Source organism: Oryzias latipes, chromosome 20 (assembly GCF_053564925.1).
Source record: "Oryzias latipes strain Hd-rR chromosome 20, Olatipes_Hd-rR_3.1".
NCBI classification, from domain to species: Eukaryota; Metazoa; Chordata; class Actinopteri; order Beloniformes; family Adrianichthyidae; genus Oryzias; species Oryzias latipes.
Genome location: NC_136256.1, coordinates 14,327,912 through 14,350,097, shown reverse-complemented (window position 1 = coordinate 14,350,097; position 22,186 = coordinate 14,327,912). Strand labels below are relative to the sequence as shown.

The window sequence follows — 22,186 nt, the reverse complement described above, 5'->3', positions numbered from 1 at the left end:
ATATGTGACAGGAGTGTCTGAGCGCTGACTTACTTCTGCTGTGAGCCACGCCCGACTCACATCTGATGAGCCGTCACTCTGCTGGTTTTCCTTCCCAAGAGTCGAATCCACAAGCAACACGAGCGCAGGAAGTTTAAACTCAGAGCCATAAGATTTTATTTAGGCTTGTATTAAAAAAAAAAGGCTTAGATTTTAATTAAAGAAACAATAGAAGAAGAAAGAAACAATTTAGATTCTCCCGGTCTTCCATTTCTCAGATGGTAACTTTATTTATACTTTAGGTCTAAATACCGGGTTTTATGAAGTCTTGACTTGATTCACGAAACGCAGACGTGAGTCAGGTTAGCCGCCGGAAGTAGATCAGAGCGGTTTACAGCGCCAGCCCCTGCTGCTTTCCTGCCCCAGTACTAATTTTTCTCGTCCACCCTCAGTCCAACGCCCTCCCCAGCCACGTGAAGATCAACGTCTCTAGACAAACTCTGTTTGAAGACTCTTTTCAGCAAGTAAGACTTTCCACTCGTCATACAGCACTCTATGTAAAAGTCAACAGCTTTTTGTTCTAATCCTGTGTTTGTTTCAAATTTCTGTTAGATCATGGCTCTCAAACCTTATGACCTGAGGAGGAGGCTGTATGTTATTTTCAGAGGGGAGGAGGGTCTAGATTATGGTGGCCTGGCTCGGTAAGAGAATCATGAACAATGATGTTTGAAACTAATAAAATGCAGTTGATGGATGAAGAATTCATGAATGGTGATGGATCACTTCTAGCTCCTGTTCTTCCTCCCTTTGGACTAAGGGTGCAACTTTTCAGGGAATCTTTTCATAGGAATTTAACGAGGCTTCGAGGCAGAGTTTTTGCCTCGAGGAATTTTTGTAATCGAGTAACTCGAGTAACTTGAGGAATCGTTTCAGCCCTAAAATCAACTGTCCGTTTCCACCGAACGCGATTCACGCATCAAATCCACGTACACCGTCTTTGTTTTAACATTAGTCAAAGTTGCTGCTCGACGTTTGTCCAAAAGTGTGTTAACCCAAAGCTCTCGCCGAATGTGGGAGGAGCTTCTGTGAAAAGCTTTTCTCGGCCTCATCCCAGAGGACGGGGATGATGACAGATCAGGTTTCCTTACAAAAGCATCAGTGAGCAGTGCGCATCTCCATGGGTGGATTCATGAGATCATTCAATCGCTCCGCCTGTAACCAGTTGGAGGGGTTTATAGCAGCAGGAGACACAGTAAATGAATGTAAAGTTGTAAATTCTGACATCCCCCGCACATCCAATTACTTAAAATTGGATATTTGTAGAGGTAGCAATAAACACCATTTTAAATTAATTGTTATCATCCATGGGCTGCACGGTGGCGCAGTGGTTAGCGCTCTTGCCTCACAGCAAGAAGGCCCCCGGTTCAAGTCCCGGTTGGGGGACATAAAAAACACAACATCAATGGGGGACCTTTCTGTGTGGAGTTGGCATGTTCTCCCCGTGTGTGCGTGGGTTTTCTCCGGGATCTCCGGCTTCCTCCCACTGTCCAAAAAACATGCTACATAGGTTGATTGGCAACTCTAAATTGTCCATAGGTGTGAGTGTGAGAGTGAATGAATGTGTAATTGAGGATATTCTACCCTGCGACAGACTGGCGACCAGTCCAGGGCATCCCTTGCCTACGCCCAAGTGGCCGGGATAGGCTCCGGCAACCCCGTGACCCCGAAAGGGAATAAAACGGTTAAGAAGATGAATGAATGAATGAATGTTATCATCCATAAGTTTGCTTTACCTACATTAAAAGATGATCAAAACTGACTATAATGCTCTGTGGGTAGCTGAGATTTTTGTTGTTCCATTTGCTAATTTAGACACAGCGCCCCCCACCTTTAATGGTGGTTGTGTGCAACTGCAGTTCCAAACGCCTTAAAGTCAGGTCCTAACTTAGAAACACTCGATCACTTGTTCTGTTTTAATGGTTTTAGCTAATGCGGCTAATAATCAGTTGCCACCAATTTCTTTATCTAAGCAAAACTCTGGAATCAGTGGGAATCTGAGGGATTCTGAGGGCTAACGGTCTTAAAATAGATCCTACATTTTTATAGATGATTTTTTGGTGTTTGTTTGGGTTATTTTTTGCTTTAAAGAACCAGACTTTTTTTTAATTTTTTTTTTATTGCAAACAAAAAGAGAATTGTTACATAAATGAAATTCAATGAAACAAAGAAATAGTTACATATTTGTAATACAACTTGGGCAGTTTTTTTTTTTTTCAAACACCACTCTCCCGTCTCCCCACCCCCGCAAAAAAGGGAAAATAAATTAATTAATAAATAAAAAAAGAACACCCTCAAACCCCCCTCTCCAGGCTATGATATACATTGTCCAATGTAACAAAAGCTTACCTCTATATGATCAACTCTAAAAATGGCAACATAAAATAGAGAAATATAGGTACATATAGAGCTGATTTGATATTTATACGTAAAAATATAAGAATAATAATAATACTAATGCTAATAATGTTAATAATAATTAAGAAGAGTTGGAATATTTTAAACTATAAACTACAGGGATGTGATGGTAGAATGTGAGGAGGTCTCAGGTAGAATTCTGAGTTTGCCAAAGTGATCTAAAACCGGACCCCAGACTGAGAAAATTTGTCCCTCGATCTTCAAACTGAATATTTTATTTTTTCAAGTTGTAATAGTTGCATAAGGTCCATCAGCCACTGGGACACCCTGGGTGGGTCTTTAGATTTCCAGTGCAATAATATACGGCGCCTTGCTATTAGAGTAGCAAAAGCAAGAATGTCTTTGTGTCTTTTTCTTAATGGATCTGGGTTTTGGTGTGAAACACCAAAGATGGCTAATGCACCAGACTTTAGCAGACAGTTACACCTCTTTGCTCTTTCAGCATCTGCAGACACTTGGAACTTGTCTCGTTTCTGTAAAGGAGTTGTTGCAGCCTTTTCAAACAACACAGAGGATCTAGCAAACATTTTCAAAAGGCACAGAACAGCAGAACAAAGCGGAGTTTCACTGAGGCAAAGAGAGGAAAGCAACAAGTGCTTTCTTTTAGAAACATTGTAGGAGAACGGTCTGTCCTTGCCGGTGTCCACAGACCTGCAAGACGTCAACAGACACCTTTAATCTGTAAAAAATATTTATTTAATACGCAAACAACCGAAGTGTAATCGATTGGTAGGACTACTTACTGTAGTATTTAGGAGACATCCTCTTTGCAGTTTTTAATTCAGCAACTCTTACTAGCATTGAACTGATGAGCTTTGTCAGCAGCCTCCATTTCCCACAATTCTCTTTAATTCTGTTGATTCTTTTCCACGGCTTTTGAATCAGCAAGAGAAATATTGAGGCTTTTCTGCAATGTTTCTGCTGGCTAAGACCAGCCTCAGATTCCCCAACAATTTATAAATTCTGACCGTTCTGCTGAATTTCATTTTTATTTTTCCCAGATGTTTAATATAATGAAACCTGGAATGAAAATAATGACTACACTGCTAAAAGCATATTAAGATGCTTAGACCATAAGGAAGGTTTCTATTCATGCATGTCTGTGTAAATACTTGGATTATTTTTATCAGTAAGAAGGTTTCACAGATAATTTAAATGAATTGCTAAACAGAAATGCTGCACTCCTGTCGCCTCAAACCTGAACCGATAGCTAGAAAAAAAGGGGTTTTCTTATTTCTAAACCTTTTTTTTCTCGTTTGTTGTGTTTTTCCCCACATCTCACTTTGCAGAGAGTGGTTTTTCCTCTTGTCCCATGAAGTGCTGAACCCCATGTACTGCCTGTTCGAGTACGCCGGCAAAAGCAACTACTGTCTGCAGATCAACCCGGCCTCTGCCATCAACCCCGACCACCTCTCCTACTTCTGCTTCATCGGCCGCTTCATAGCAATGGCACGCCCACACACACACGCACATCCCTCTCAGTTACATTTATATTCATTTCAATCAATTTTTGTTGCTTCCTTTTAGGCACTTTTCCATGGGAAGTTCATCGACACGGGCTTCTCTTTGCCTTTCTATAAGCGCATGCTTAACAAGAAGCTGATCCTCAAAGACCTGGAGTCCATCGACCCAGAGTTCTACAACTCCCTCATATGGATCAGGTCTGCCATGTTTTTCAGAGACTTGCAAGCTTACAAATGTTTTAAAACTTTGATTTTGTTCTTTATTTACTGTAAGTCAGTCCTTGAAGTCAGCTTACAGAAACTAGGAAGACTTATGATGGGTGATCTCTCTATTTCTGTGAAGCTTTACGTTTGTAGAACAAAACCACAGAACATAACATTTATGTCAATTCTGAATTAGGAGGAGTTCATGTAATTTATGAAAAGAGGTTATATTTGACCTATATTTCAAAATAAATGGCAACATTTTCCATCATAGACCAAATTTGATCCTTTAGATCAGTGTTTTTCAAGCAGTGTGCTGTGGGAGATGGTCAGGTGTGCCGTGGGAAATTACCCATTTTCACTGATCTAAAAACATTTCCCATCTCCAGGATATCAGCTCTTTGTTCATCCAAACAGGCCCTAAAAAAACCACTGATTAGTTAGGAATATGAAAGATCATAAAATACTTTTTTCTTTGTATTTATTTGATTTGTTTAAGGACATTTTGATAAGAATGACGGTACCGCGATTTAGCCGCAGCTTTAGCTCTGTTTTCTGAAAAGTCCCGCCCCTTTAACTGTCTCCACCAATCATTCTTAAAGGCTTAATCACACGTCATCAGTCTGACCAATCAGAAGTGGTTAAAGTCTTCACTTCCTTGTTCTGATTCTGCTGATAAAGTCTCTCAGTTCTAACAAAAATGCCAGCTAAAGCTTGTCTTTAGCGGTGTAGCTTTCCACAGAATCCGGTTTCAGACCGTGGAACAAGTGAACAAAACAATAAAGCTCAGAGAAGCGATCTGCGGCAGTTTTCGTACTACGTCTCCCATGATGCATTGGATTAAAGTGCCAGCGTCTTACCGTACAATGAGTTTTCACTGTTAAACCTCTAGAGACCACAACAAACACACATCAACCGGTTTTTGAATCTTTATGAACTCAGAGGTCAACAGTTTAGTTCTCCTTCAAGGTTTGTGTTTATTAACAGCCAAACATCCCAGAGTTTGGTCCAAGTCATCTTTCTGACTGAAACACTTTTCTAATAACATCTGGATTATTTTATATGTTAAACTTAAGAAGTAATAACAACATTTAAGAAACAGGATTAAGGTGAAGTGGCCAACAGACGCAATTAAACTAAATTCAAACAATTTAATCATCTAAAAAGATATAAAACATTTTAGTTATAGTCTTTAAAGACTTTATCTTTAATTAAGACAAAAGAAAAACTAATAAAATCTTCAACATGTTCACTTTTTGTGTAGCTATAGAAAACATCAATATGTTAGTCTTTTTGTGTAAAATGTATCAAACATATTGTGATCATATCATGGTTCAAAAATTTATAGTTGCTTTTGCACTAACATTAAAATAAATATAAAACAATACATCTGTTTTTAGAAAGAATATATTTGTTTTTTTGTGATGTTACAAAAAATTGCATGTTAATAAACTGAAGGGGAAAAACAACTAACAGGGTAAAATTTCAAATAATTTAGTTGAAAATTGTTATGGAAAACTAACTTAACTTTTATTACATCTTTTAGAAAAAACATTGTGAAGGGGCTGTACATCAAACCAGACTATGAGTTTCTCTTTTATTCAATCTTTGGATGCTGGTGTGCCGCAGGATAAAGAGTGCCTTGGCTCAAAAGAGGTTGAAAAACACGGCTCTAGAAGAAAATACAAAATGAAAATACTGTATGTTTGGGAACATTTTCATGATCCTAAAACTTTGAATTTTTATCTGACATGTTGAGTTTTTTTCATGTTTGCTCATCAGCACTTTGTCAAAGTGGTCTGAGTTTGTGTTGACGTGCTAATCATTCCACAGTAATTCATAAGACTACAGTAAAATCTAAACGTCTCACCAGTTTATCATTTTAATTTACTACATCAAAGAATTGACAGAAAATTCAGGTGTTTAGTAGTTGAGATGTTTTTGAAACTCTTTGATGAAATCCATATAAAATATTGCAATCTAATTTTTTAACGAAATAAAGATGGTATCAGTTCTGATACGTTGGGGGATTTGGAATGTTTTTGCTCACAACAGTGTTAGTTCACTCTGCACAGCACGTTCTCCATTAAAGATCAATAGGAATACCACATGTTGGAAACAGGAAAAGTGCTATTAAACCTGGATGCAGAGGATCTACTGATTTCTGTTCACCAGTGCGTATAAGAAACGAAATGTCATCGTCTTTCAGGGACAACAACATTGAGGAATGTGGGCTGGAGATGTTTTTCTCAGTCGACATGGAGATCTTGGGGAAGATCACGTCTCACGACCTCAAACCTGACGGCGCCAACATCCAAGTGACTGAGGAGAACAAGGAGGAGTACATCAGGTTTGGTTCATGGTCCAAGACCTAACAGCTGAAGATGAGTTTGGAGTCTGAATGTGGTTTGGTGTGTCTCTGCAGTCAAATGGCAGAGTGGAGGTTCTCCCGCGGGGTTGAAGGTCAGACCAAAGCCTTCCTGGACGGCTTTAACGAGGTGGTTCCACTTCAGTGGCTCCAGTACTTTGATGAGAAGGAGTTAGAGGTTAGGTTTGTCAAGATTAACTCACAGCAATACAAGTGGCTTTACAGTGTTCCCTCGTTTATTTATCACGCGAGTTACGTTCTAAAAAAAACTCCCAATGGGTGAAACTTGGACAACTAGATTCTTTTCAATGGTCATAGATGTTTTAAGGCTGTAAAACTTCCCCTACCTTTCTTAAACACTTAAACATTTTCACACTTTTCTCTCTAGTTTAAACTCAAAATTAAATACAGAATTATGCTATGAAAACGAAGATCTATTGGCGATAGAAGACTTATGTAATTGTGGCAAAGTGACTTCATTCTGTACAGGAGAAGACATTGACACGGTCTGCAGCCAACGCAGAACATGCTGGAAAACATGTTGTACGTTCTTTACAAAAGCATACAAAATAGCACTGAAAAAACACGCATCATCATTGAGGGAACACTGTATAGCTTAGAAATGTATTTTTCTGGATTTTCTTGTTTACATTCTATTTGCCATAAACTGTGGAGGATCATCAAAGACGTTTCCTCTCCTCCTGGATGTGTTTGCTCGCTGCAGGTGATGCTGTGTGGGATGCAGGAGGTGGACCTGCAGGACTGGCAGAGAAACACGGTGTACCGTCACTACACCAGAAACAGCAAGCAGATCATCTGGTTTTGGCAGGTACGCTCACCTGTTCACACACCTTTGAAGGCTTGTATGTGTGTGTGTGTGTGTGTTTTTGAAGTCCTGTTTTCCGTCCATCTTCTGCTTTCAGCTGGTGAAGGAGGTGGATAATGAGGTGCGACTGCGCCTCATGCAGTTTGTGACTGGAACCTGCCGGCTTCCTCTGGGCGGCTTTGCTGAACTGATGGGTCAGTGCGATCAGACAGCCGGCTTGTCGTCACTGTTGTCGTGTTCTGTTGTCGTCTTCAGCAGCTTTACAGGCCTGTCTTGTTTTGGAATGCAGGAAGCAACGGGCCTCAGAAATTCTGCATTGAGAAAGTGGGAAAAGACACGTGGCTCCCCCGGAGTCACACATGGTGAGTTCTCACAGAGGTTTCTTAACTATTATAAACAATTAAAATATTAATAGATAGATTTTGTGATATATATATACATATCTTTTTGCTACAAAAAGGTAATTAAAAAAACACTTTTTTATTTTTTGTCTTAGTTTGTGCCTCGGTTTGAATTTAATTTTTTTAACGACTGTATGGCAGACATTCTTCCAACTACCATAACTTTTCCACCGTTGAAGCTATTAACCGAATTCCAGCTGATTTTTGTGGCGGAGAACAGCAGATTTGCGTTGTTAATGTGTGTTAATGTTAGCGTTGTTAATGTGTGTTAATGTTAGCGTTGTTAATGTGTGTTAATGTTAGCGTTGTTAATGTGTGTGGAATATCCGTGCAGAGCCGCACTTTTTGTCTGCGTCAGGATCAGCTCATTCTTTTTTTAATTGCAAAAAGCGGTTGAATAGTTACTGTTTAGTCAAAGAGCGTGGGGTGCTTAGGTCTCGCTGGCTAAAGGGTAACGGAGTAATATTGATCGTTAAATATTGACTTGTTTTTTTTTGTGTCTTTTCAGTTTTAACCGTCTGGATTTGCCGCCCTACAAAAGCTACGAGCAGCTGAAGGAGAAGCTGCTGTTTGCCATCGAGGAAACCGAAGGTTTTGGTCAGGAATAGAAGCGTCACGCCGCCTCTGTTGATCCGCCGTTGTTGTTTATCCAGGCAACAAAACAAAAAAACAAACAAAAAATTGCACAAAATAACTACAATGTACATAAGCTATTTTGTCATGTAAAACCAAATCCTAATTTGCTGCACAGTTTTTGCCACAGTCCCATTCCCCTTTCCTAATATATCAAATAACCCCCCCCCCCTTCCCCTCATTGAAAATATGCAAACATTTTAGAATTGTGCTCTTCTATCTAAAAACAGAAATCAGATTTAGTTTTATTTTGAAGTTCTCCTGGCCGCTGCCTGGCTTTTAAAGAGACAAAGTGTTTCTGAAAGAGTTTTATAGTTGAAGCACAATCTTCTTTTAAAGCTCTAGTTCTATAGAGCTCCTTTAGGCCTACATTTAGATTTTAGGATCTGGTGCCTCAATCTTTTTTTTTTTTTTTTTTCATGTTGGACCCATAATCATTTTTGCAGTTGTTGCATGCTGCCCCCAAACGATTGAAAGACTGCTGTGAACCCCCTCGACCACCACAAGCGCTTGCTATAACATCCAGCATGGAGCGCCGGAAGGTTCAGGTTCTCCTGATTCTAAGCTCAGAGCCCGGTTCTCCCGACGTTTGGTGCACAGAACCGAGTTCGGATCTGGGGACTGGAAGGCTCTCTCCATGCTGGAGGTTCTGGACATCTGCTGCCTGCTTGCACACTGTGACGCAACCAGAGCGAAAGGGCTCCTGGCTGGTACCTCAAGAATGGACCCCCCCCTCAATAAAAAAAAATAAGATTGAGTTAGAATGCTCGGTCAACCTTTGGTTCTCTTGTTTTCAACTGCAGATTGTCTCCAGAGCATTAAAGTCATTCTGAAAGAAAGTTCTCACTTCACAACATGGGGAAGTCTTTTTTCGAATGTTGAAAATATTCCTGCTAACAAAAACAAAAGTTAGCTCCAAATTCCAAGACTTGGATCTGAGCAGAATGCAAACCTACCAAAGATGATCTCCTTGATGTAGTCTCCTTCCCAGCAGTCATCAGGATTCAGTCCTTTTGCCGGTCTATAACTGAAAACTCCGTGAAGCTAACGCGTGCGGCTAACCGAGTGGAGGAGCAACGGCACAGAGGAACCTTTAAAAAAAACATCTGTGCTTCCTTACCATCCAAAAAAAAAAAGTCAACCGTGTTTGTGAATTACTCATCGTATGGAGACGACAATACATGAAGTAATGACATAGTATAACTAATACCACACAGATTTCCACCACGGATGGAAATCTGTGATGCCTTTTGTTCTTATCAGAAACAGTTGGACGGTTTCAGGTGGCCTTCACTGCAGTCGGTAAAACGGACGCTGTTGTATGGAAGCGCCTGAACGCATCAGACCTGTAACATATCACGTGTAGATACACACTGTAAACACCAACTACTCTGTACAGAATGCCCCTTTACTGGAGACGATGTGTATAGAAGATTCATTTTTAATCTGCTTTCACCCATTTTTAATGGGGAGAGATGGATTTATGAGATAGATATTAATAATAAAAGAAAATCCCTCACAGGCTGTGCTGTCTTTGTGTTACACAAGTGTAGAGTTCACTCATTTGTGGTTTTTCTGTAAAGATTAAAAAAAAAGTTACTCTGTACTACAAATGTTGCTGTTTCTGCTCTAAGATGAGTTTATAAGTCATTTATAATAAAACAATTCCAGTTCAAGCATTTTATGCCATTACAGAAAAAACATTTCATAAAAATTAACAAAGCAGAATTTCCATTTTCCTGAAAGATTTCCCTGAAATTTTTCCGATATTTCCTTTTGAAAATTTTATGTTGGTTCCTTAAATTTGCAGCTCAGAAAAACAATTTAATTGATGAACCTTGTGAAAACATGTTAAAATCCAAATGATTTCGTTTATATTTTCACATAAATAAAGGCACAGATATGAAAGCTCTAAACTGGACTGCAACTCTAAAACTTCCATTTAATTGCTTTCCTGCTATGTTACTAATGTTTTCATTTTGGTTGAATAGGAAGCACCTAAATGTATTTGAGATTTACAAAAAAATTAAATTAAAACATTAAATCTATATAAACATACTGGCCTTTTAAAATGTTCAAAATCCCATTTTTTGTTTGTATAGTTTTTTTTTTTTTACTAATTTTGCTTTAAAAAGAATCCCAGATCGTGTTTACAAATCAAAACATTTAAATCTGTTTGACCCACTCTGATGAAAGTTGTGTTTTTGGTGTTATTAACATGTTTTGTGGCATTTCTCCGGTGATAGAGAACATATATGAAGAAATTTCACCCTAAAAATTATATTTTTACTTCTTTCTTTAATCAAATTGTTAAAAAAAGGAGGAAAAAAAACCTTTGAATGATGGGGGGGGGGGGTGAATTTCTAATTAACTACTGCCGCTCTGCAGAAACTATGTCCTGTCTCATAACTGTAATAAAGAGACCACTGGGAACACTTTGAGAGTAGATCAAATGATGATGCTGGGCTCTGATATGGAGTTTTTTTAATTAACAAATCAGATTATTATAATAAGATCAATATCTATATTGGGTTGCTTTTAAAGACTCCATCTTCAGTGGAAAACCAGTTAGAATCTGTCATTTTTCAATCATGGCCAAATAGATAAAAGAAGACTAATCTGGTTGTACTATTTTAGCTAAAGTAATTCTCGATTTCTTTATTCTAAGAACAAATTGGATAAACTTACAGGGAGGGCTATTTCCTATTAAGGCATAAAGGTCACACGTGCATAACTTCTAAAATCATTCATTAATGTTTACAGTCCGGAAGGCCTCATGCTCCACTCAGATGAGCTTCATCCAAGCTTCTTCAGGAGCTCCTCAGCTTCCTTATGGACCTGCAGAACACATACGGAGATAAATCCTCTGGGGGGGCGGAGCGGCGCCGCCCACAAGAAACCCAACGGGGACTGTGTGCACCTGTTTGTCCTCTGGCGTGTGGGCGGGGTAGTCTTTGGCTTTGGTCAGCCAGAGCAGCGCGTTCTGATCGTCTTTCATGGCCATGTAGGTCTTCCCCAGCATCAGCAGGTTTTTGCTGTAGAAGTTTGGATCAACTGGGAAGAATTTAAAACTAGTTCTTCTCCGGAGAATCCCAGCGGAAGTGAGCAGGAGATGAAGTTAAATGGTGTGGGGGGGGGGGGGGTCTTACCTTCTTCAGCTTTCAGAAAAAACTCCAAAGCCTGAAAGAACAGGACAAAGACTGCTTCAAGTTGGCATCTATAGTGAATTGAACTCCTTCAATCAATGACGGGGACACAGCTCCCATGTTTTAAAGTGGTGATGTTGTGGGAGGAGGTCCTCACCTCCTCAAATGTGGATGTGGGAGGGGATTCGAAGATCACAGCAGCTACTTTGCGCTGATACCACGGCAGCTCAGCGAAAGCAAAACACCTCCGGGAAAGAAGAGCAAGCCTTAAATCTGGAGGCTCCCTCTTTGTGAGACAAAAATCAAAAACAGACTTACCAGTAACCTAAAATGTGCAGGGAGGTGGGATCTTTGGGATTCAGCTGGATGGCTTTCTTTAAAAAAAACAACAAAAACATCTCAGTCCAAAAATGTGTCAATATCACTGCACGGTTCCTGAAAGCGTCTCACCTCCAGATGCTCCCTGATGATGAACGAATTCCCAATTTTAGCCTTGACCCCTTGACTCTCCCCAATGTCACTCAGGCAAATAGCGTACCACTGTGTTGGAGCACAAAAAACACCTCATTATGTCAACAGAGGACAGATGTCCACTCACAAAGTGGGACAGCTTGGCCTGGTGGCCCCCTCCACCTCTTACTTTGTGTACTGCAAAGTTGGTGTCGTCTCTTTCCAGGGCCCTCTTTACAAACTCAAAGGCCTCGGATGTCAGCTGCGTCTTACGCTGGGGGTCAGTGTCCGGGAGGAAGGACAGTTCCCGGGACGCCCGGGCCAGCCTCCACAGGAACTCCGCCTCATCGCTGTGAGAAACACAAGCGGACAACAACTGGGACTTTAGTGACCCCTGGCGGCCGTGTCACAAATTAAAATCTATATTTTTAAAGTGCTTTATAGAATTTTAAAATAAAAGGGGGATAATAAAAATGGGAAACAATTTCTTACCATGGATAAAATTTGTGGAAAGAGTTTTAGAGTCATCACAGTTTATATTCTTGCTATGCAGCTCCTGTATCAAGCAGCTCCTGTTAGAGCTACTCCAGACTAAAGTAGAACATTTCACAGAAAAAAAAAATGATTGCAAAAGGCCTAAGATTTTAAACGGATTGATCATCTTTTGATCTGTTGTCAAAGAGTTCCCATTGGTCTTTAAATTATCATGATGCTGTTTTTAGCCAAGTGGACGCATCAGAATGGAGGAGAGCAGGGAGACTTCAGCCCAAATGTAGTTTCTACCTCACAACAAGCTTTTTCTACGTCATTTCTTCCTGATTCACCGTGATTAGAATAAAGAAATACTTAGAAATGCTATCTTGAGCTTAATTTTCATAACACATGTCCTCCATCCTCAGAAGAATGCTACAAGAACATGTTAAAAACACAGAAAACACGACTGTCATCGCTGTGGCCTTTAAACAATTTTGTGGCTTCAGTCAGACCAAAACCCCAACCTTCAGAGTTTAAAAAGCAGCATGATGCCACCAAATGTTCTAGTTCCTCAAAGAGCTGATGTCTAAAGGGAGCATCTCTTCTTTAACGTCTTTGTTAGAAAGTCTCAATCTAGACCACAGGAAAAAGACATTTAACGCCTGATGTCAGTATTGATTTTTTTTCCTTTTTTTCTTCATAAAACTGTGAAGAAAGATTTTTGTAAACCTCTTTTTTATTTTATTAGCTCTAAATTCTGTTTTGTATTGGCAGTCAGGTGAACTCATAGCAGTTTAGGTTGCCCTTTGGCCCGGGATGTTGAATATGCCCCGCCCACTTTAGGCTTCAGTTTTCCTGTTAAAAAGCATAGGAGGGACTCAAACCCCTGTGCTCGGTTCACTAATTTGACAAAAAACCAGGTGGGACCAGGTGTTGCAGTTCCTCCAAAAGACTGGGGGGAGACATTTCCCATCAACTCGCATGTTAAAAAGTCAGATTTTACTCCAAAACTACACCTAAAAAAGTGTGGAGTTAAAAACGTTTTTGGTGCATTTCCCTTTATTTTCATGAAAACTCAGTGGAGGTATTTTCTCCTCACCAAATTTAATCTGCACATTTATTTGATCGTAATAATTTCACCCCTTGACACCTCAATTTATTTCCAGCAATGAATAAAAAAAATTCACTTCTGTTTTTGAATCATAGAGATGCTAAATTAAGATAATTTTGCATATGCATATTTTCATCAAACGTCACATTAGAGGGATACTGAACAAGGTAGAGGTACTTTTATTTTGGAGTCTTTTTCAAAGCTTTTAAACCAACTCTTTTAAAGTTTAGCTCAAACATTTTTTAATCTTAAAAACTAAGCAATAGCGCAAACTTCCTAGAACTTTTTAATAACCTCCTAGAAAATAATTGAAACCTAAATTCAGTGGATGGAGGGAAAAGAACTGTTGTGCAGAATTAATAACTAAGAGTGTCTTTCTGTAACCCAGAATGAGGGTGGTGTAAAGGTGGGGTTTGCTTACCTGTCTTTGTACTTCACCAGCAGCTCATAGAGCTTCTCTGTCTCTGCACAGCTGTATAGGTAGTCCGCCTGCTCCAAAATCTCATCTGCACCAACAGAAGTCAAAGATTACGTTTCTTAGGGACATGTATGTTTTTAATAAAGGGTTTCCTTCAGCACCAGCTGCTGTGTACCTTTCTCTAAAGCGCAGACGAGAGCAGAGGCGTGAAACCTGCAAAAAGCTTCATAACTGAGAGCGGAGAGCACGGGGAGGCCGAGGAGGAGGGCAGCACGTCCATTCTGAGCCAAACACAGGGGAAAACAGATGTGACAGAGGCAGGGTTAGCTAAGGTCACTCCAACTAATCTCCATCAATCATTGAACAAAAGATCTACAATTACGTTTATTCATTTAAAATGTTTTTCATAACTAGTTTTAGACTGATTTAAGTGCAGTTTTCATCATTAAAATCATTCATTCTTAGAATAAAAAATTCAATCAGAAGACAAATTTTCACTATAAAAAGAAATTACTGGGATTTTCTGAAATGTTTTTTGTCCGTTTTGTAATCGAAAATCTAATTAATTCTGACTCCGCCCCTTTTTAGTAACACAAAGTGACGTCACAGTCGAGCTCGTCTGTCAACTGTGGACTATGCTACTGTAACCGAGCGATGGGGGAGGTTCAACAATCATTCACTCCGTGGTCACAAACGACACGGGACAACAGGTCCGCCATTCAGTGGACGCGCTCACCACTCCTTTATTCTTCTTCTTCTCCCCCTATTTACAAAAACTCTCTGAACTTGCCACGCCCCCTGATCTCTAGGGTAACCCGGGAGGGACACACCTCTCCCAAAATAAAAGATCCAGGAAGTTGGTTACATACGTCCACCCTTTCAAAAGAAATGTCCTCATTTCTACAATTTCTACAGGAAATGCAACAGGCCGGGGATTGCAAAAAAAATAAAATAAAATAAATGAATTAAGAAATAAACATTCGAGACCCAATATGGCGTCAACAAAAGTCATCCAAACAGGAACAACATGAGTTTACAGAACCCACCGGCAAATATCCCACCACAGGAGGGAGAGGAAAAAAATAAAAAAAATCTGAATAATAATACAACATTGCCTGCCAACCAACAGCATATTATTCAACAGAATCTTTCAAGGAAGGAAAACACAACAACATATGACAGTCTCCACACAACACCAACAAAAATGTCACTGTGACATTACCCTGTATCGTTACATCCTAATAAAGTCCTGATAACGTGTTGGAGCACGCACCATTCTGCCACTGCGGGAGTGTGCAGGGGCTGTCCCAAACGCGTCCCTCTGACCCTGTTGGGGTGGATCACCATTATCTGGGGGGTCCAATGAAGTACCCGCCGAAGGAGAGGATGATGGTGGAGTGGACCTACTGTCGTTTGGGGAACCAGCAGGCAGGGGAAGAGTGTAACGTTTTAACCTGTCATGATGAACAACCTGGGCCCGCTCAGACATATCCAGGGGGTTGACAATGCGATATGTCAAAGCGGCCTCTGCACCTGAAGCCAGAACCTGATCCACACGATAGGGACCTTTCCAGTGCGGTGCTAGTTTTGTGCGGCCCTCTGTTGGGTTATTAAGCCAGACCAGAGCACCCTCTGTAAAGCCCTTGTGGTGAGAGTTCTCATCATGGTACAGTTTCTGTTTCTCCTGTGCCTCTGCTGCATTAACCCTCGCTGCACTGAAAGCAATCTCCAGCCGCTCCACAAGAGACGACGCGTATAAAGGCAGCGTGGCTGCACTCCCAATGCCACCAACCCCACTAGGAATGAGAACCTCTGCCGGGGTCCGGGCTTCACGCCCGTGCATAAGATAAAAGGGAGTAAACCGTGTGCTGGAGTGCTTGGAGGTGTTGTAAGCAAAAGCAACAGATTTCAAATGGTCATCCCATTCTCCCCCATGGGACAACAACATCTTGGCCAGCTGGTCAATTAGGGTCCGGTTATGTCGCTCTACCATGCCATCTGATTTCGGGTTGTAGGCCGCAGTACGCGTCTTAGCAATGCCAAGCAACCGGCAGAGGTTCTGAATCACCTCTGCTTCAAACTGCCGACCCTGGTCGCTGTGCAGCACCTCAGGGACCCCGTGCACCAGCACATAGTCCTCAAAAAGACAGCGGGCAACTGTCTCTGCAGTCTGGTTGGGCAGAGCATACACATTCACAAATTTTGTGAAGTAATCCTCCACTACCAAAACATACCGGTGGCCCCGAGACGTTAGAGGCAGCTCCAGGATATCTGCTGCCACCCGCTGTAATGGACGACTGACTGGAGACCCTCCCATGGGCGCCTTGGCTTTTGGAACCGGGGATCTGCGTGTCTGGCAGGCCCTACACTGCTCACACCACTGTCTGATGTCTTTAAGCATGCCAGGCCAGTAATAACTCTGTCTGGCCTGTTCCCAGACCCTCTCAGCAGAGAAGTGAGCTGCAACCGGGCCCCCATGGAGTTGACCCAAAATGTCAGGCACCAGCGCTGAAGGAACCACCACCTGCACCTGTTTGGAACCCGAGGGAAAAGATGTCACAGTCCGACACAGCAATCCGTCCACCACTGATAGGCGGTTAAACTCAGCCCACAATTTTCGTAGGCTGAGAGAGGAGCCCCTCATAACTCGGCGAGGTGGTCTGGATTTTCCCCGCTCCAGCCAGGCTACAACAGCGCAAATGTCTGCATCCTCTTTTTGATGTGACTGCATCTCAGCATTACTATGACATAGTGAATAAGTGGACTGCTGCAAACAGGCAGCGAACACTCCTGTAGGAGCCGGTGCATGGATGACAGGATCCACAGTCACTGGTCGACGGGACAATGCGTCTGCATTCCTGTGACTGAGACCATCTTTGTGAACCATGGTCCAGTTGAAGGGATCTAGTTCCAAAACCCATCTGCCTCTTTTTCCTGAAGGGTCATGATCCAGTGCCATTTTCCTGAGGCCCAGTAGGGGGCGGTGGTCCGTGACGATAGTAAATTCCGAGAGACCAACATAATGTTTGAACTCTCGGACTGCCCACACCACAGCCCAGAGCTCCCTATCAAAGGTGGACCACCTTTTCTGGGCAGCTGTGAGGGCCTGGCTGGCATAGGCTACCACTCGTTCAAGTCCATCCACTACCTGTGCCAGCACCGAACCCACGGAGTTCTTAGATGCATCCGTGTAGATTTTGAATGGCAATGTAAAGTTGGGTAATGTCACTACAGGTGCAGATGTAAGCACCTGTTTCAAATACGTGAAAGCAGCCTCACACTCAGGCGTCCAGTCAAATGTAACATTCTTGCCAGCCAATCTATTCAGTGGAGCCGCATACTCAGAAAAGTTTCGGACAAACCGCCTGTAATAAGAACACAAACCGACAAAAGCTCTCACCTCTGAGGGAGTGCGAGGCGTCGGCCAGTTCTTTACCTTGTCTGTGTTGCGAGGATCCGGCTGGAGGCCATTTTGAGAGACCAGATGGCCCAGGAAAACCACGTGGTTTCTGGCAAAGTGACATTTCTTGGGGTTCAGTCTCAGACCTGCCCCCTGTATTCTAGATAGAACCTCGTTCAGGTGTTGCAGGTGGTCTTCAAACGTACGGCTGTAAATCAATATGTCATCTAGATATACCATGCAGATGTGCCAGGGCAGACCCCTCAGCACCAGTTCCATCATGCGCTGAAAGGTGGCCGGTGAATTGGTCAGGCCCATGGGCATGGCTCTCCACTGATAGAGGCCCCTGCCTGTCGTGAAGGCCGTCTTTTCCCTGTCCTCCTCGGCCACCTCAACCTGCCAGTAGCCGTTTGAAAAGTCCAGTGTAGTAAACCAGGACGAACCAGCCAGAGCGTCAAGGCTATCCTCAACTCGAGGTAGAGGGTGCGAGTCTTTGATTGTCACCGAATTGAGGCGGCGATAATCAACACAAAATCTCCACTGCCCTCCTTTTTTTCTAACGAGTACCACTGGAGATGCCCATGGGCTGCAACTCTCCTCCACTAGCCCATCTGCCAGCAACCCAGCCACCTGACGTTCTATCTCCAGCTGTTTACCTGGAGAAGCCCTGTATGCTCGTTGTTTAACGGGGGGGTGGTTGCCTGTCTGGATGCGATGTTTAACCAGTGTGCACCTGCCTGTAGGTTTATCAGGTGCGCTGAAAACAGTACAAAACCTCTCTAGTAGCGCAGACAATTCTCTTTTCTGCTGCTCACTAATAGGGGACTCCTCTAGGGTGACAGGCAGGGCTGGGGGTCGGACCTGGATAGTGTTCACATCAGGGGAGGAGAGAGATGGTGTAACGTCAACTACATCTAGTGGGTATAGCTCACCCAAATGTAGTCCCTGTTTCAGTTCCATTGCTGTCCCCTTAGGATTAAGGACCCGGGCCACAGTGACTCTGTCTCTAACTGTTGTCACCGCATGAGCCACCACCAGTCCGGTTGTGTCAGGCACATTAGGCTCAAGATAGCCCTCAAAATCCCGATTCAACAGGTCTGCACCTGCCACCAAAGACACAGTTACAGGAACCAAAGCCTCACTCAGGGGTGGAATTGACCTGCTTTCAGCCACTGACACATTGCAACATATAGGAGCTAATTCTCCCCCTCGCAGCAGGGGAATGCTGACATCCCATAATTGGAGCACCCCACGGCCCAGATCTAGCAATGCATGGTTTTTAGTCAAGAAATCCAAACCCAGCAACACGGCCTGTGTGGACTCGCGCAGTACAAAGAAGGTGTGCTGCCAACAGGTGGGGCCTAAGCGAAAACTCACTGTGATGGTGCCTAAGGTGTCCAGCATCTGTCCGTTTACTGCGCGTGATTCAACATAGTTCTTCCTGAGGGGTCGGCTCCGTAGGGCAGGAACAGACATTCGAAAGTCGGCGCTAATCAATGACACAGAGGCACCTGAGTCAACTAAAATAGAGACCTCTGTATTCTCAACCACCCCTCTAATGTAAGAGGTGGGGTGATTCTCATTTGACTCAGAGTCAAGCCCATGTGTGTTAAAATCCTGATGGGAGGGGCCCCTGACAGATGGAGCTGGCGTCTGGGCCTCAACACCAGCTACTGGTAGTTTCCCTGCTGGGTGCTGTCAGCTCCTCCGCCTGGTGGTAGGAAACGCACACTGCGGTCCCTGTGCTCCCCTTCCCGTGGAGCACGCCATCCGGGGCTGGGGCTTCGATCTCCAGACTGCCTGCGGCTGAACGCCGCCCTTGAACCTTGCTGCCGGCCGGCGGGGTGGGGGTCCCCTTAATAATGCGCAGTCTCACGGTCCGGAGAGCGACCGCGATATCCATCCCAGGGTGCTCTCACTTGACACCCCCTTTCTCCACAAGTGCAGGCACAACGGCCGCGCGGGGAAAAACGGGGCCGCTGTTCTCTCTTCTCCGAAACATATTCCCTCAGTCTTTTGTTTTCACTGTGCAATTCCTTCATTTCCATTCTCATGTTGCACATCTCATCCGTCAATCTGTCCAAAACTTTCTGAAGACCGTCTGTGACTGACACGGATTGCACAGGTAATCCTGTCTCCTTCGCGTGCGCGCCGCCGTGAGTACTCACACAGTCCCTCTGTAGAGCTTCTCTGGCGTTCTCGCATCTTTCAGCGATGATCAGGGCTTCTTCCACGTCCGTGGCCCCCTGCTCAAGGCACTTGGCTTTCAGAGCGGGATCCAGACCCGCGAGGAAGCGTCTGAATATTTCCACTCTCTGCGCCGCTGACTCGTACTCCGGGAACGCCTCCGCAACCAGTCGGCGCACATCAGCCGCGTAAACCTCCAAGGTTTCACCGGGAGCCCGGGTCCGAGCAGACAGGCTGGCTCTGAAGCGATCCATAAATTGTCTCTGTCCGAACGCCGCGCCAAGTCTCTCTTTGGCGGCATTGTAATCAGATTTAATCACATCGGGAAGGCTGTCCCACAAAAGGAAAGCAGACTTGCTCAGACGCGTCGGGAGGATTCGGGCCAGCTCCTCGTCGCCGCGACCGCCGTCACCCACCATGGCTCTGACTGCAACCTCCAGTTGTCTCACCCAGCCAAGGAACCCCTGGCTCCCGTCGCCGGTGAATGGGGCGGGCAGATCCACTTTGAAATCACGGAAGGGAGAATCGGCGAATCGGTGCATGCTGGGCTTGAAGGGATCCTCGTCTCCACGCCACATGTTACTGGCGGGAACTTTTCGAGCTGCACTAGCTAGGTTAGCAGGAGATGGGAGCTGAATGAATGAATGACGCCACCAGCGGAGTTCAGAAAACTTTAAGTAACTTGCCAACACCGCTGCCACCAGTGTAACCGAGCGATGGGGGAGGTTCAACAATCATTCACTCCGTGGTCACAAACGACACGGGACAACAGGTCCGCCATTCAGTGGACGCGCTCACCACTCCTTTATTCTTCTTCTTCTCCCCCTATTTACAAAAACTCTCTGAACTTGCCACGCCCCCTGATCTCTAGGGTAACCCGGGAGGGACACACCTCTCCCAAAATAAAAGATCCAGGAAGTTGGTTACACTACCCTTTGACCTACATACGAAGTATTGAAACGCGGATTTAAAATAAACAAAAACTCAATTCCAAACAAAAATGTCCAAAAATGAAAAACTATAAAAATACACTCCGTTCTGGCCCGACATGCCAGTGAATCTTGAGCTTTAAACCTTTCTGCAGGTATTTCATTAAGTGTTTACATTCAACGAGTCCGCAATCCTCCGGGTTGTAGTCCCATAGAGGCGTTTCGTTCCTCGGAGTCCTGTGCATTTCGCAGCGGGGTTAATCTTCAGTAGAGAGCTGCTCACGCTCAAAAAAAATCTTCGAGCCATTTTTGTGAAGGAGGATGATGAACCGGCGACTGAATGTATTAGGAAGGAGCGAACACGGTCACCGCAACAGTAGCGCCTATGCCGAGTTCTGCGTCAGCCAGAATGCGCATGCCGTCAGCGGAGCGCGCTAAAACCAAACCCCAGAGATTTATAAATGACTAGAAAACTGATCTGCGTCAGAAATCAGTCTATTTTTGCTGTTTATTTACTGGATAAACGAGCGCAATTGAGTCGCGTTCAAGAACCCAAAGCAAGCTAGGTTCACAAACAATAAACCGGAAGTGGTTTTTAGCCATCAGAAACTTTGAAATAAAAAGAATGAGAGAATGATGATTTTTCTACATTTACGATAGTTATTCTATCGTATCGTTTTTCAAAAACACGTGTTTAAAAAAATAACCCGTCTCTGAGAAGTATCAAAAACAAAAGTTGGATTTCATGAATGAGCAACACCAGCAGGTGTTGCAACATCAATATGCAACCGACTAGAAAACAAGTTATCTAACAGTTCCGACTTTTTTTAAATAATGTTTTATTTAAAGTTAAACTTTGGTAGCATGAAAAGATCTTTCTGGCAATCCTGATAGTATATTTTAAACTTTTTTCTTTGTCTTACTTTCTTTATTTTTTTTGGCTTCTATCCATGAATACCATTTTATGCATTTTCTGTTTTTCCAGATTTAAGATCTGGGATTAAGGCCTACCTGTACCTGAATGATGGGAAGAAGGGAGTTTTTTTTTTAAAACTTTATTAACAAATAGAAAGTTTGGAAAAGAATCTAAAGCACACAACACCTTCTGTAAAACATGGTGGAGTCAGTGTGATGGTATGGGCAGACATGACTTCCAATGCCACTGAATCACTTGTTTTTATTGATGATGACTGTGTCCGAATTCCCACCGTAATCCCTACCCACTAAAAGACTATATAGTGTGGGACTATTTTAAAAGCAATTCGGACACCATACTCACTACTATTTTTTAAAAATAGCAAGTAAGATGCCATCGATTTCACGATGTGAAAATCTAATTGATGTGAGCGTTTTGCGATGATCGTTTATAAATCCACTGTGTTCTGAAAATATTAAATAACTAGTCACATGCATCCCAACGAGGGTTAACGGGATGCTGCAGGATTTTGGTACTGACTCCCTGACCTCTTCACGCATGGGTTCTGCATGTGATACATAAGTGCCCGCCGGATCTGGATCTAAAAGTATGGTAACAAATGTCTTCCTTTCTCTGCATTTTCCTCTTTTCACATCCGCTCAGATAACTATGCTTTATTTTGCCACATTAGACATCATGGTTTTCCAGCCCAAAAGTAATCTAAAAAACCACCAGACCCAAAAAAAAAAATGCACAAAAAAAATATGAATTAGTAGAGGAAGGTTCCACCCTCCGCAATTACTGCT

The 22,186-nt window shown here is 43.0% G+C and overlaps 2 protein-coding genes and 1 long non-coding RNA gene across 5 annotated transcripts in view; 1 reads left to right on the top strand and 2 right to left on the bottom strand.

Moving 5' to 3' along the window:
- wwp1 (WW domain containing E3 ubiquitin protein ligase 1) overlaps positions 1–9,868 on the top strand; it is a 39,873-nt gene extending 30,005 nt beyond the window's left edge. For both annotated transcript variants that reach the window (XM_023950410.2, XM_078938389.1), the window contains exons 16-25: positions 432–503; positions 592–680; positions 3,744–3,903; positions 3,982–4,115; positions 6,331–6,471; positions 6,547–6,667; positions 7,214–7,318; positions 7,413–7,509; positions 7,605–7,677; positions 8,225–9,868. In XM_023950410.2, the coding sequence (XP_023806178.1) occupies positions 432–503; positions 592–680; positions 3,744–3,903; positions 3,982–4,115; positions 6,331–6,471; positions 6,547–6,667; positions 7,214–7,318; positions 7,413–7,509; positions 7,605–7,677; positions 8,225–8,324 (1,092 nt within the window). In that variant the 3' untranslated portion in view covers positions 8,325–9,868. The remainder of the gene's footprint in view (positions 1–431; positions 504–591; positions 681–3,743; positions 3,904–3,981; positions 4,116–6,330; positions 6,472–6,546; positions 6,668–7,213; positions 7,319–7,412; positions 7,510–7,604; positions 7,678–8,224) is intronic.
- Positions 5,074–7,251, bottom strand: LOC105356658 (uncharacterized). The gene is made up of 2 exons (XR_910759.4): positions 7,140–7,251; positions 5,074–6,645 (listed from the first exon to the last, which is right to left on the bottom strand). It is a non-coding gene; the product is annotated as an uncharacterized LOC105356658 (long non-coding RNA).
- On the bottom strand, positions 8,748–21,259 carry rmdn1 (regulator of microtubule dynamics 1). Of its 2 annotated transcripts, none has more exons than XM_023950409.2 (10): positions 20,640–21,259; positions 14,124–14,229; positions 13,952–14,036; positions 12,136–12,295; positions 11,946–12,035; positions 11,814–11,869; positions 11,653–11,740; positions 11,499–11,529; positions 11,270–11,403; positions 8,748–11,187 (listed from the first exon to the last, which is right to left on the bottom strand). In XM_023950409.2, exons 1-10 carry the CDS (start codon positions 20,769–20,771, stop codon positions 11,146–11,148), a joined length of 924 nt encoding a protein of 307 aa, XP_023806177.1. In that variant the 5' UTR covers positions 20,772–21,259; the 3' UTR covers positions 8,748–11,145. The 2 variants fall into 2 exon arrangements, with proteins under 2 accessions (XP_023806177.1, XP_020568293.1); XM_020712634.3 differs by having other exon boundaries at positions 18,726–20,802.
- Between the last annotated feature and the right edge of the window lie 927 nt (positions 21,260–22,186).